This window comes from Lutjanus erythropterus, chromosome 9 (assembly GCF_056507025.1).
Source record: "Lutjanus erythropterus isolate fLutEry1 chromosome 9, fLutEry1.hap2, whole genome shotgun sequence".
Taxonomy (NCBI): Eukaryota; Metazoa; Chordata; class Actinopteri; order Lutjaniformes; family Lutjanidae; genus Lutjanus; species Lutjanus erythropterus.
In genome coordinates this window covers 23,233,355-23,248,334 of record NC_139325.1, presented here as the reverse complement: position 1 = coordinate 23,248,334, position 14,980 = coordinate 23,233,355, and the positions used below count along the sequence as shown (strand labels likewise).

Here is a 14,980-nt window from a genome sequence, read left to right as displayed (position 1 = left end):
GGAGTGCCCCTTTAAGGATCATTGGTCTGTCCCCTCACCTTGGTATACACGCCCCACGACAGCTCCGTCTCAATCACCATGACGACGATGCCAAACATCCCGAAGATGAGAGCATAGTCACTCAGCCTCTTTCTCTTCTCAAACAGCGCCCTGCGGTGCCCCAGTTTATAGCCAATGTTTTGGTTCTTCCGTTTGGGGGCCTTGGAGGTGCTGCCCCTGGCCCCGGTGCCCACTGCCCCGACCCCACCCTGCCTGCTGCCCCTGCCTGGCTGTGCCCGCCTGCTCTCCACCAGTGCGTGGTTCTGGTGGTAGATGGACATCTGGTTGGATGTGGAGTCGGTGATGTCATACCCTCCCCTGGGGTACGGCGAGTCTTCTTTGGACGAAATCACAATCTCTGGAGGGCTCTGGATTGGGGGTTGATTGGTAGAGGACTGGGCCAACGAGGAGGTAGGAGGGGCTTCTCGTTGTCGGTCATGCCCGCCAGCGGCCGTTGCCCCGGCAACAGCTGAAACGCCACCCTCTTTGGTTTCGCTGCTGCTGTCTGATTCGATGAGGTTTCTGCGTGAGGCGCTGAGGCGGCTCAGGGGCTTCATGACCCCGCCTGTGTACTTACAGGAGCTCATGGCGATCTCCGTGAAGGGGTTACTGTCCCTACGGTGGACCAGCGGGCTAGCCTGTCTGTGTTTGCATCCTCTGTCTCTCTCCCTGTCCCTGTCACGCTCTCGCTCTCGCTCCCGTTCCCGTTCCCGCTCTCGATCCATGGATGGCGAGTGGGAGGAGTAAAAGAGGGCGTTGTAGACCGGCGAGTTGTCCCCGCTCAGGCTGTGCTGCGAGCCCAGGCAGGAGGACAGCGGGGTGCTGGTGGGGTGCAGGGCATTGGGGATGGGTGGGGGCAGAGGCTGGGCTCCGGAGGATGACAGGGGCAACTTAGGGAGCGATGCTGGAGGCAGGTTGGGCGTGGCAGGGGATGGGGATGGGGTGCTGCCATTTAGACGGTCGAGGCTGGATCCTCCCATGTGGTTGGAGTGGTTTGATCCTGGCTGGTTGCCAGCGGTGGAGGGATGGGATATACTGCCCAGGGGAAGGAGGAAGCGCTGGTCCTCATCCTCGCTCCCTCCTAGCAGAGCCAGGCTCAGAGAGGGGGGAGGCTCCATGGTCACAGCGGTGGCCACGCACCTGTCTAGAAACAAAAAACATAAGAAGAGAAGAAGTGTGAAGAGAAATGACAGGGAATATTTATCATTAGACTGAGAGAGGCTGACAGGAGGATCTCTGTGATGGTTAGTTAAAAGAAACAAGACTGAACTCGAAAAGCTGAAGATATGTGACAAAGAGGGGCAGCAGAGTGAAGAAAAGTAGCCATAATTGGGGAATATGTTCTTCCTTGAGTCACATTTGAGTCAGCTGCCCAGTCAGCCCCTCTCAGCGGTCTGTCTCTGCCTTTCACCGTCTCTCTGTTTCCTAATGTCCTCTCATTCTCTCACATCCCACAATGCTCCCAGCAATCTATGCCATAAAATGTCATCTGTGTTACATTGTTGTTAGCCAGAAGGATGGTGCAGATGCTCCATGGAAATGAGATCAGGCTCAGACACCAGAGGAGAATAATTCTACTGTGCATCAGTCAATTCTGATAGAAGTATTGCAGACTGAGTGCATGGTATAAGTTGGCTGCATTTGGTTGCATTTGATTGATCCAAAACAATAACCTACTTTCAGTATGATATAACCAGACACCTTCACGGCCCCCCTCCTCCCCTGTCTGTTTCTCTACCTACCTCCTACCTCTTCTCTCTCAGTCCCTGTCCCCCCAGCAGGTTAGTTGTGTTGAATCACTGGCTGGATGAAAATAGACCGCCACACTTTTTCTTTTTCATGTTGTCACGGCCATCCCATCATGTTGTCGCCTCCTCTCATATAGGTCCCTCCACAGGTCCCCTCTCGGCTTGTCTCTCGGAGATCGCGCGTCGCCTTCCCCACAGAACAGATGTTGCCTCCTTTCGCTGTCTCCGCTCCTCTTGATATGATCAGTTTTTCGCTCTCCCAGTCATCAGCGCTCTCTCGACGGTGCCCATTTCGATCCCGTCAGTGTCAATCGACTGGAGATGAGGAGGAATAATCCATGGTGACTGGATTAAATCGGTCAACCTGTGGCTGCACGGCAAAAATGTGCAGCAGCGGCAACATGAACCAGGCGAGAGACAGAGAGGGTAAAAAAAAAACGCGCAAAGCTGGACGTCAAGTAAGAGTCCTCAGATGAGCAGTGAAGCCTGAGATTTAATATGTGACTTCCACTCAATCTACAGCTCACTGTCTCCCTGGATCCGTCTCTCACTCTCTCCTCCAACTTCTCTGCCTCTTTCTCCGCCTCCAGTGCTGCCGTTCACTCTCATTGGACGGAATCAGAGAGGCGAAATAAGCGCTGAAAACAGGTGGCAGGATTTGTGAGATGTCTAATTTATAGTACCCAGGTTATTTCTGGGGTTAATATTTGTACTGTAGCCTCAGAAAAACAGCCTTTGTAACTGCCGCCTCTGTGCAATAAAGACTATACGGCCTGGTCCCTTAATGGCACCTGTTACGCACCTAAAAGGACGCTGGAACTAAAAACAACGCAGGTATTCAGAGAGTAATCTTCACATTTAGAAAATAAATTTGTAGAACAAAAATATCTCTTGCTAATCATAAATTATTATGTGCCATAAAAACCAGCAACACATGTCGTGGAGGAGGGTGTGGAAGCACGTATGAGAGCGGCGCCGTGCGTCTCTGTGCGTCTTCAGTTGCGTACATGGAAAGAATCTGCACACTTCTGTACTTTGTAATTAAATCGAGTAATTAAGAAAACCCGCCTTTTCCCTAAGAAAATGTATAGTCATGTAAAGATAATCCTTTTCAGTCATTTATGACAAACTTGAAATGCGAGTGGTGTCTGCAGAGTCCGCTCTCTGCCTGTATTTCCTTATTTTCTCATTATTATTATTATTATTATTATTATTATTATTATTATTTTATTTTTATTTTTATTTTTTTTCTTAAAAAATAAGACAGAAGACAGAAAGTTTCTGACAACAAACATGGTAAACACCTTGTTTGTCTGTGCTGATGTAATTTTCTGTTAATAAAAATGTATGTATTTTTCTACTTTTGTAAATGTAAATGAACTTTTGCTATGAATGCATATGATGACTGACAGTAACATTAGATACTGATACAGTAATGTGATTACTTTGAGGTGTACTTTTATTTGAGATACAGTGGGTTAATATGACTTATGAACTCTGACTTCTTGTATTAAATTTAATAATGTGATCCTGTCCTTTTTAGTGAAACATATCAATTGTTTAATTAATTAGTGCACACATATATGTGTCTTGTTTCAAAAGATGACTTTTGTATTTCAAGTAGTCTGTGAGTTATAAAGGAAAAAAATGTTACACTTGCTCCCAGTCTCCCCTACAGGAGTTGGCAGTAAGCACCATTTTTCATTAGGGATTCTCTGATTTCAGTCCTTACAGACTAATCAATTTATAATTCCAACTCTACCGAGTCTATACAGCATAATCCTACATAATTAGACTATATTACCTGCCTAATAGGTTTAATATCATGGTTCTCATGTGTGCGTTATGTGCACCCTTAATCGGATGAGCACAGACGAGGAGTTATGTGGGAGCGGATTAGACCTTTTCCTTAAAACAGGTCAGCCTATCCTGCGATTATGCAACCTGACAGACATCAATAAAGCAAATCATATCGTGTGCAGAATGATTACAGCTATTTATACACACCAGCCATATGCCGACGCCTCACTCAGACAGTTTATGTGGGGGGAAGACAGACAGTGGTCCACTAGCAATGTCATCTTTATTTCTATTTTTGTTATATTTTGCTCTCTAAATGCTCTACATGTGTCTCTTTGAATTTGACAGGGGATTATTTCATCCGTCTCTTCCACATGAAGGAGGGGAAATAAACAGTAATGTGTTGTTTCTGCCCTGGGCTGAATTCATGATGGGTCAGTGATGGAGAGTGGCTGATTCAACAACCTGTAAATTCCTCATAGAAAGGCCTGGGGAAAGGTCAGAGGTCAGGTCAGCAACATCAGCCATCAAAAACACTTACTGTAGACAATGGGATGGAAATAACGAGACACAGTGAAAGAAAAAGTATATTTACTATACTCAGTATCTGTACATCTGTAAACCAGATTTTAGTTTTAGACTGTAAACATGAAGATATTTTTTAGGATCTTTAGGATTGGGACAGGATTAAGGTTAGACTTGGGGTTTTGGTTATGGTAAGGGAAGGCAATGATGGAAGAATGTAGAGCTTAAATTAATCAGTTAGTTGATTGACAGAATATTAATCAGCAATTTTAAATCTTATGTGGTTCCAGTTTTTAAACTCTTTGTCTGACCAAAAAAAGACGTTTAAAGATACCATCTTAGGATGCCATTAGGAGGACATTTTCCACAATATCCTGACATTTTCCAGCTCAAACAATTAAAAGACCACTGTGTAGGATTTAGTGGCATCTAGCAGTGAGCTTGCAGATTGCAAACATGACTCTCTTTCCTTCCAAATAATGGATGTGTTAAACACAGGGTACTGGACTGAAAGATAGCACCTGGTCACTTCAGTAGGAATTGCTCACCTGGCGTAAATGCCAAAAAAGTTTTCTAGCATCTGGATTTATTTCTAGGGCATGCGTCCCACGGAATATGCACAGCAGTGTTTTTTCTCTTGAAAAACCTTTAAAAATGTATTTGTCACATGGAATTGTCACTAAATGTCTTTTAAAAACCTTATTATGTCCAGTATTCAATAGTGAATACTGAACATAGCAGTGTTGTCACTATACTAGAATTTCTCATTTCAATTCAATACCTTGCATAGTATGGACATTCGATACCATTTTGGATACCCCAGGGAAAATCTGACTCAACATTGAGAGCATAAATTTTTACATTTTTATTAAAAGATAAATGTAACAAGGCTGTAACATGACAATGGATATAGCAAATGAGACAACCGATGAGAAGAAGGCAGCACTGTGAATGAGTGAGAGGAGGTGGGACTATGTGGGCACTGCAGCTCGCTGTCCGAGAGAAGAGCGAGCGTGAAAGTGCAGTTGGAACCAGAGTATCAATACTACAAAAAAAAAGAGTATTGAAAACATTTCAGATATTCAGTATCAATATTTACTGATATATCGATTCTTTTGACAACACTAGGACATAGTAAGATGCAGTGTTTCTGGTTAGGCCCTCTTCCGTGGGTGGGTGCTGGTGCACATCTCCTGCCATCCAGATGTTGCATGGTTTAGAAAAACATTACACTTTTTTTTTCCTCCTTTGACATCATGGTTACACTGTCTGTTAGATACGCATAACAGTGGAACACTCGGTAGGGGGGAGCCCAGACCGCCACCAGGTATTTTGTGTGCTGTCTGTAATTTGTACACACTGGTCCTTAATGTAATTAATCAATAAATAATCATAAAATCAATCAAAGATGGAAATGAAAGTTGCACCCTTTCAGAAACCAGTGTAGCTCATGAAGTTAAAAATGTGCGTGTGGTTGTGGCAGGTTAGCCAGTGTGGTTTCAATCTCACCTGCACAGTTGGAATATTCCTCCCATTTGTCTTTTTCCTCTTATCTTCTCAAATTAAAAGACTCAACTAAATCATGTAAAGGAATCATTATCTGGGCTAATTTTTACTGTTCTGGCAGCAGTTTCTTCACAGCTGCTCTGCCAATAAAACACAGGAGAGAGAAGGAAAGAAAGGGAGAGCAAGAGATTTGACAAACACAATACAATACGATGAAGCACAGAAAATAGAAAAAGGGGTTGCCATGGGCCCAGGGGGACATTAGGACTGACAGAAAATAGAAATGGTAGCGGTCCACACTGTATATCTTTCACAAGTCTTAATATTGTCGACAGAGGTTAGGGGGCAGCAGAGAAAGATGGAGAGTTTGGAGCAATGAAAGCAGAAGGGAGTGACAGAGCGCAGGACTGATGGGTCCATTGAATGAAAAGGTTAGCCCAGAGTCCTGCCCTGCAGCGTACGTCAGACGTATGGTGAGAGAAATATGTGAACAAGAAAGTGAATAATAGAATACAAAGAGGAATAATAAAGTGGGATGGCAGTTGCTATGCCAACGCTGTAGTATACAGATGAATTCCCACTTCACCTGATCCATCTCTCTTTCTCCCTTCTACCTCTGAGTTTAAGGCCACATAAAAGCTTGACTGCAGGAAATGATACTGTATAAATCACATAAAACTTCCCAGTGACACAACAGGTGGGCGGGAGAGAGAGTGGTTGAAGAAATAGAAGAAGAGAGTAATGTGTATCGGGAGGAAGGTGGGAGAGACTGTGAGAATTTGTAGAAAGAAGTTCATGAGTGAAAGGAAAGACGGACTGATTAGATTCTTACCAAAAGGACAGGAGACCCTCCCACTACACACACACACACACACACGCACACACATACACACACCTATACACGCACACAGCAATCATTGCATCATTCCAGTACAATCCCTCCATTCAGCATTTCTTCCAATCCTGTCTACTTTTGCCATCACATTTTTCTGATGTTGAATTGGCCATTCAGAAACATGGGTTATATTTTTTTTCTCCTCTGCCTCCTCTTAGCCATTCAGTCCCCCCTAAAAAACATGAGGTTTGGGAGAAGCATTCAAGCCCATACTTAAAAGGTATAATTTGATATTTTGGGAAATATGACAATTTGCTTCCTTGCCAAAGATCAATACCACTCTCATGACTCTATAGCAAAAGCCACAAAGAAAGGCTTTGTCCGTATGTAACAAATCAGACTTCTGTGTTCTACCAGGAAATGATAAAACCAACCATTTCATCTTTACCCTAACTTCTTGGGATTAAACAAAGGAGATGTAAAATGCTAATTAGTAAGATCCAAAGGTGGATTTTTGCTACCTTGAACAGGTTCAGACTAGATTTTTCCTTCTGTTTCTGCTCTTTGTTGTTAATTTTAGCTATGTGTCTGCTGTCTGTAGCTTCAGCAGACATGGGTGGTATCAGTCTTCTCATCTTTGATACCATCCCATTACAAGGAAAAGCCCTGCATTCAAAAATGTACTCTCATCATTACTACAACTACAAAATTACTACAACATAATACATTAGTGTTGAACTGAGTAGAATAAAGTAAAGCATACATAGCTTTCAGTATTTACTTCTTTGCTTAAGATCATATGGCAAAGATGAAGCTATGCAAGCAGCCAATTAGCTATAGTCTTAGCCATAGGTAACAAAATCTGCTTGCTGTTACAGTGACCCTTCCAAGAAATAGTCCAGCACAATAACCAGAACCACATCGTGTCATTTTTGCTCTTATTTTTGTATGGATTGAATGAACAAGACATGAAATGTTAATCAGTGAGCTTCACAGTTTCTGGTGGGTGAATTATGTTAAATTTGGGCAGGGTCAGGCCAGTTGTTTCTTATTGTTTCCAGTCCCATTACTGACGTGATTCAACAGCCCGCCACTTTGCATTTGGGTCCTGCCACCACCCTGTCAGGGTTTATTTCATAATAATGACCTGCTCACTGTACATTATGATTGAAGGAGTAGTGTATGACTGTATATTGAGTGTATTAACAACAATTTAATGTTGTAGTTGGTAGAAGTAGAGGTACTTTACATACCAGTTCCAAGTAATGTATAAGAAAGCATCATAAACTGACCATTCTCCGAAATGTTGTAGAGTAGACCTATAAAATGGCAATAATAGAAATGCTCAAGGTCCAAGTATCTTACAGTCACATAAGTACAATGTAAAATATATTAAATAATGTACTGAATGATACTGACTGACTATAAGGTCAGTCAGTGCAGGGAAGGAAATGGAGAAGCAGATTTTTCTCAATCTCAGAATCAGACACTTGTTGACCACATAGATGATCAATGTCAGAGAACTGATGAGTAAGTGCATTGCATAGCTGCATATGGCTCTTCTTCAGAAACCACTGGGGATGGCCCTACTCTATCAGACATGCTCTAATCGCTGCCCTACACCGGCTCCACTGTATCTTAATGGCTCAGATTGCATTAGGGGCCCTGGAAGCCGTGCGGACGAACCCACAGCCTAAAACCGACAAGCTGTATGCAGATGGATCTGTGCACAGCAAACAGCACTCTGATCCAACTGCCTGAGAGAGACTAATCAAATACAGGGAACAGGAGACTACGGGGGGTAAAAGATACAGCGGAGGAGGTAGGGGGTGGTGTGTGGAGGGGGTGGTGTGAATGGCAGAGCTCACAGAAGGCTGTGGGTAATGCGTCCGCTCTCCCATTTAAGTGGCGAGCAAGCAGTGCTGAACATCTCGCCTCCAAACAACTGTGCCCTTTTAATGAAAGGAAACTGACACACATGCTGCACACACATACGCACACACAGTATATTGACACAGCTTTATTAGACTCTGCCAGAAAATGTATCAAACACCAAACAAAATACATGTCTGGCCCTGTTTTATAAGATACAAGATATTAGGTGGAAGCAGCGCATCATCACCCCGACTGAAGAGCCAGTTGGTTCAGTGTGCTGCTGCTGCTTACAAGTGTGTGCAGCTGTCATGTTGCTAATATTTGGAAGTGTTTGAAGAGTTCAGAGGCTAACTACAGTTTCACACTGTCAGCACGATAGCAAAGTGTACGCTGTGGTGCTGCTGATGTCCTGAATGCGTGTGTGTTTGTGTCAGCTGTCTCCTGGCTAAAAGTCACTAGTCAGCAGAGTAGACACTGCCGGATTTCCACTCATACACTTTTCCTGTCACTTTATCATCGAAGTGCTTTTTTTCCCCTCAGAAGTTTGGCTTGGATTTGGTGGTTATAAGGTTTTTAGGTCAGATACTGGACAGCCTTTCCTGTCGAGCAGTCCCTGAAGCCCACTGGTGCCCAGATAAATCAGCTGCTGCACAGTATCTTAACGCCAAGTGGCCCCAGTCAGTTTGAAAAATGCAGAGTCACTGTTCCAACCAGGCAGCCTGATTAGCTTGGCTTTTGTTGAGGCTACCTATCACTGGGCCAAGAATGATGGCGACATCATATTCCCAGGTGTCACTCACTATCCAGAAGATGACTACGGCCAATGCTCCTTTGCCTTCAACATCCCTCCTTGGAAACTATCTGCTCCTGCTGGTCCAGCTCCTCTGCAACAACAACCTCTTTTTCATATCCAGCCTAAAGTCCAAGTGTTTTGATCTGCTGTTCTGCTGCTTCCACAGCAGATCTGTCTGGCAAGTGGAGACCCACCTGAATGACCTGAATATATAGAGATATATATTATAGTTTTGTCCAACCAGTTGCAAGCAAGCGGCAACCTTCTGTTCTGAAAAGTGAAGCCAATGCGTAAGTGTCAAAAACTGCAGTTCCTCAATGGCCACTTGAGAATGGCTCCAAAAGCAAATATCCCCATATTAATATACCCTAATTTAATGTTTACAGCATATTTGCCAAACCTCAGTTTTTCATTGCCCTCCCCAGTTTCTTCCCATGGTCACAATTCTGCTGTATTTCTCCTGATTTATGACACATTTTCACACCTTTTTTTCTTTTTCGTTATCACAACCTGTTTCTGGCACCGTACAGCGAGTATAAGCCAATCGCCCTCAGTGGGTGAGAGAAAGAGAGAGAAATGGAGAGTACTAGGAAGAATCCCTGTTTTTGATAAATAGTTTTAAAGGAAAGGGACACTTTTTCTAACATCTACCTTTCCAGGGATCACAGATGTAAAGTAGCTATTTAACGCTGGCTCACCGGTTGTGTTGTGCATGGCCCATTTTAATTAAACAAAACTAAAAACTGTCCCCTGTTCAAGACAACTGTTATATAACTCACCTCACCTCACCTCACCTCTTTATGTTATATTAAGGCTTAAAATTATGCATAATTAAGGGTGTGCCTGCTTTGAGTGACAGGTGGGTACCATCACAGATAGCTTGCTGTAAATTAGTTGCTTCATGTGGTCCACCTCAGCTACACTCACACCCCATCTGTCTGCAGGTAGGGTAGACCTATTTTGCATGTAAATTACATGAGTAATATCTACAAATAAAATCCAATAAAAAATAAAATTAAATAATATATATATTAAAGAAGCAATATGTAGTAATTGTGTGTGTAAAAATCAGTGCAGCATTCCAAATAGCAGAGCCATAGACAGTATATGGTAGGTTGAAATAATATTTAACATATAATGTATGATTGAGGTGAGTTGTAGAAGTATAAATTATCCTTTGAAATTTCTATTTCAAAGGGTTAGTTCTGATCTGTATTTTGGCCGGTTTTGTGACACAGACCTGGCAACTCTGTAGCTAGGTCAAGTACTATCAAGATGGTGATGATCAGAGCCACCACACTGTGAGCACTTCCTCAAAAACCTCTGGTGATGTCATGGACGCTCTGTCCACTATACATTATTCTGTCTGTGGTTGCAAGTATGTATTTGTCCCTTGGTATTTTCAGTGGACTTAAACAGTTTAAAAAAACAAACTGTTTTAGTTAACTTAAAGTTTAAGAGTTGTTATTTCTGTGTAGAATTACAGTAACTCGGACGACTGTATCAGTCTCCTGATTTATTCTTTAAAGTATTTTTGGGTTATTGTTTAAGGGACAGAGAAATGAGAAAAACATGCAACGGCCCCTCAGTTTCAACCAAGGATGTTGCAATTCATAGCTGAGGCCTTAAAGGTCCAATTTGTAAGATTTACAGGGATTTCTTGGAAGAATGTGGCAGAAAAGGAATATAATATTCCAAAGTTAAGTGTATTTTTATTAGTGTATGTCACCTAAAAATAAAATAGTTTTTGCTACCTTAGAATGAGCCCTTTGTATCTACAGGGGGAGCAGGTCCTCTTCCATGGTGTCCGCCATGTTTGTACAGTAGTCAGAATATACAAATTAAACACTGGCTCTACATACGGCCTTGTGTGTTTTGCACACTTGGAAGGAGAGAATGAGATGAGGTATTTCCAATCTGCAACCACAGATGACACTAAATCTTACACACTGGTCCTTTAAATCCCTGTGTGTCAGGTATGTATCAAGCGGGGTGGCAGAAAAACAGGAGGATCGACCCAACATGCAGACAAGAAGCTACGTAATGACACTCAACTCAAAAGACAAAAGACTTACAGAGGGTTTGGCAGGCCCGGGTGTCCAATAGTCCAAAGGCAAACAAATCCAAATGGGGCAGGCAGGTAATCCATAGTCCAAAAACAAAAATACAAATGCAAGGTATGCTTGACTAGAGATGAAGATAAACTGGCACAGAATGAAGAGAAAGACAGACTAAATCCACAGGGAAGGCTAATCAAAGACAGGTGAAACCAATCAGTAATCAAAAAAGGTGGGAAAAAGACAAAGACAGGAAGTAGAGTGAACTAAGACACATGAGGGAAGCTTCTTACAAAATAAAACAGGAAATAAGTGAACTGAATCCCCAAATCACAACAGAATGTAGCTAGGTACTGAGGAAGCCAGCTAGTTACATAGGAAGATAACTACCCATATACAATCCCGCCCACTTAGCACTGATTGGTTGATTGTTCCTCCTAATGTCAGACATTGTCATAAATGACCAGGGTAGGTGTAATGGGGGGGCATTTGTGAGCCAGGTTATTATGCCCATCCATAGGCAGAGCAAGCTTCTGGCGCCAAACTTTGTGTTTTATTAATCTGTATATTTTCGTCCTATCTGGAGTCTCCACGGCAATGTGAGAGATCTCATTCTCCACTCTGAGAAATGTATTTTCAGACCACAGACATGCAATGTTCCATGAAAGAAACACCCAGTTGCTTCAGCTGGCGTTTTACAGACTTAACCTGAAAATTCACAACTGAGTGGAAGATTGAGCTGTTGAAGGGCAGTGTGTGCCCTCACATGGTTACCATATCCCCCTCGATTAGATTTGTTCGGCAGCGGACTCTGTAAATGACAACAATTTGAATCTCTCAACAAATCTGAGATGTCTACAATCGGGCTAGTCTTACCTCCTCTGAATCTTACCACTGATCAGCTGCAAAAGTCTGTGACTGTTCCTTGCTGTCCGCCAACACCATGCTTTCTTGTGTGATTGAAATGGCACTGATAGTTCTGAGAGGCCGTGTCAAATTTTGGCCTCTGTTAATGGGTAGCAGGGGAGTCAAGGTCTCGAGCCTTTTGACAAAAGGAAAGTTATATTGTTCATGTCACCTTTGATTGAAGACGCAATTGGCTGAGTGTGTCTGTGAGTGTGTGCAGCTGTCCTGATACGAACATTTATAAGTGTTAAAGGAGTTCAGAAGCTAATTACAGTTTCAAAGTGTCAGCATGATAGTTAAGTTTGTGCAGGGTTGGTGTTTGTGTGTGTGTCTGAGATTCTGCAGTCCCCCTGAGTCAGCTGTCCCTTATCGCTCAGCTAAGTGACACTGCCTGAGTCCTGCCGGAGTTTTTTTTTTCCCACTATACTCCTTACCATCATACAGAAATTTGACTAAATATAAAGTGCTCTGTCATCATGGTAGCGATAACTCTATATCAAAGTGAGAAGTAAATCTAAATATTATACTTTATGCACAAGAACTTATTATTAAATTTAACATAATGAATTAGTGACTGTCAGTACTGGGACTGAGATATTGAAGTGAAACCATAAAGTGTGACAAAATGCCCCACTCTCCCCTACTGACACTGTAGTGTCCAAACTTCCATTCAGTCAACTGACATTACTGTTGCATTATGGAAAAACTAGCTTTGTGACCATCAAATTTAAGTAGAGAAATAATATAAAGAACAAACACCTTAAATGGTCAATGTCAGTATGATTTAAGTAACATACAAATAACCAACCATCTAATTATTTGTTGAGGTTAAAAAAGCAAAATATACCAGAGATTTAAGTAGATTTCCTCAGTGCAGTAAGTATAAATTGTCAAACAAAAACAAACCAGTTCTCCAGCGCTTAAATTTATCTTAAAGTAACTTTGTCACAGTGCTGAAGTTTTTCCTTATTAACAAATTTCTCTCTGCTTTTCTCACTTCAGACTCCACATAAGCCACTTAAAAGAGTAAATGGGAGTTATTATCACCATTCTGTAGTCCTCACACATGGACTGGTAGCATGGTTCTTGTTAACTCTCAGCAAAACTGAGCTTGCCAAGTCAAGTCAGGGTGCATGGAGCTTTCCACTGAATCACAAGGTCTTCATCTGCAAATTGAGATTGTTCAGTTGACATGAACTGTAGGTGTAGATGGTCTTTCCATATTTGCAGGCATTTGGTCATCAACTAAAGCAGTGGACAAAGATTTTGACCTGAGTGTAACCTGAGGTATTACAGTTCATGTAGAGGGAACTGAGAATACCCAACCTCCAAAATTTAGTTGTAATCCATCCAGTAGTTGTTGAGATATTTCACTGAAACGTCAAACATCAAGCTCATGGTGTTTCCAGAGGAAAAGTCAGTAGATCTTCAAACTCAGCAGGATACACTGACTGGGCACCAAATGTTATGCCAGCCATTCATTTAGATGTTGATTGGCTGTTCGATCCCTGGCTCCTCCAGTCCACAGTGTCCTTGAACAAGATACTGAACTTCAAGCAAAAGCTTTAATCAGGCCTGAAAAGTTGAGCCCAACAAGCTCCAAACCCGGCAAAACTCTGTCCAAAACTGACCTCAACCAGACGCTCACTAGCATATTTCAGCCTGAACCTGATTACAGCCCGACATTTCCCTCCATGCATCATAAGACAGGTGACAGAAAAACAAAACAAAAATGCAGACAGTATATTTTCCCCTAATTAAATCATATAATAATATACAGGTAGGATAAGTTTATTAGGCAAGAACAGGAGTCATTCTACCAGTTTTAATGTTCTTAATTTATGAAAACAGCTCTTCAATCGCAACCAAAAAACAAACAAGCAAACAAAAAAAAAAAAAGAATAATCTACATGAAACATGTCAGCGGACAGAACACTCTCAATCTCACACTCTAAAACACTCAAATTCAATTATGCCTTGGCTAAATACTAAAGGCTAGATATTATTTAAGTTTATTATGTTATGTTATTTAAATACAAAACCATAGGTTCGGGACGTATGCAATGTAACGAAACAACAGCACAACTGACACCAATATGCAACAGGTCCAGAGGACCTGGTTACTAAAATAAATAAGCTTGAATTAAACCTTAGAACATGAACTTAATAACTTATGAATAAAAATAAATAGGAGAGAGGGGAAATGAAATGAGATGAAACAAAATGTATAAAAGTAGATCAACAAGCCTGTGCCAAAATTGTTTAGCAGCCTACAAACAATCGGCCCCGGACCAAGACACTCCCCATGAAATTAAAATATGATTAAAATATGCTGTACAAATAAAATAGCCAATACAAAATAATAATAATAATAATAATAATAATAATAATAATAATAATAATAATAATAATAATAATAATAATAATAATAACAACAACAACAACAACAACAACAACAACAATAATAATAATAATAATAATAATAATAATAATAATAATAATAATAAGGCCAAACAGTAGGAGATGGTATTGACAGGGACAATGGGAAAGTGGAACTGGCAACAAATTGGGGAGAAAAAAAAAAAAGTAATAATATAGCCTGACATGACCTGACATGAGACTATGAAATATGTGAGAAATAAGGCCAGACCCAACCGGAACCCATCAAGTCCCATTGGGTTCCTGTGCAGATCTCAACCTCTACCCCAATTTTCACCAGACAGCTGTCCCGTCAGTGTGTGAAGGTATGTGTGTGATTGTGTGTGCAAATGGGGGAATGTGACATATAGTTGTAAAGCACACTGAGATGGTATTAGGTTTGTAATATTCAAGTGTGACACCTATATAAAGAATTAGGTTTCATAATTCTACAGACAGCCCAAAAGTAAAGCAAAGA

General features: G+C 41.7%; 1 protein-coding gene across 1 annotated transcript in view; it reads right to left on the bottom strand.

Annotated features, from left to right (window-relative positions):
- The window catches only part of kcnn3 (potassium intermediate/small conductance calcium-activated channel, subfamily N, member 3), an 80,718-nt gene extending 78,404 nt beyond the window's left edge, over positions 1–2,314 (bottom strand). Inside the window, exons 1-2 of the mRNA XM_084726694.1 lie at positions 1,782–2,314; positions 39–1,183 (exon numbers count right to left, since the gene is read on the bottom strand). Of these exons, the coding sequence (XP_084582820.1) occupies positions 39–1,157 (1,119 nt within the window). The 5' untranslated portion in view covers positions 1,158–1,183; positions 1,782–2,314. The remainder of the gene's footprint in view (positions 1–38; positions 1,184–1,781) is intronic.
- Positions 2,315–14,980: the final 12,666 nt, after the last annotated feature.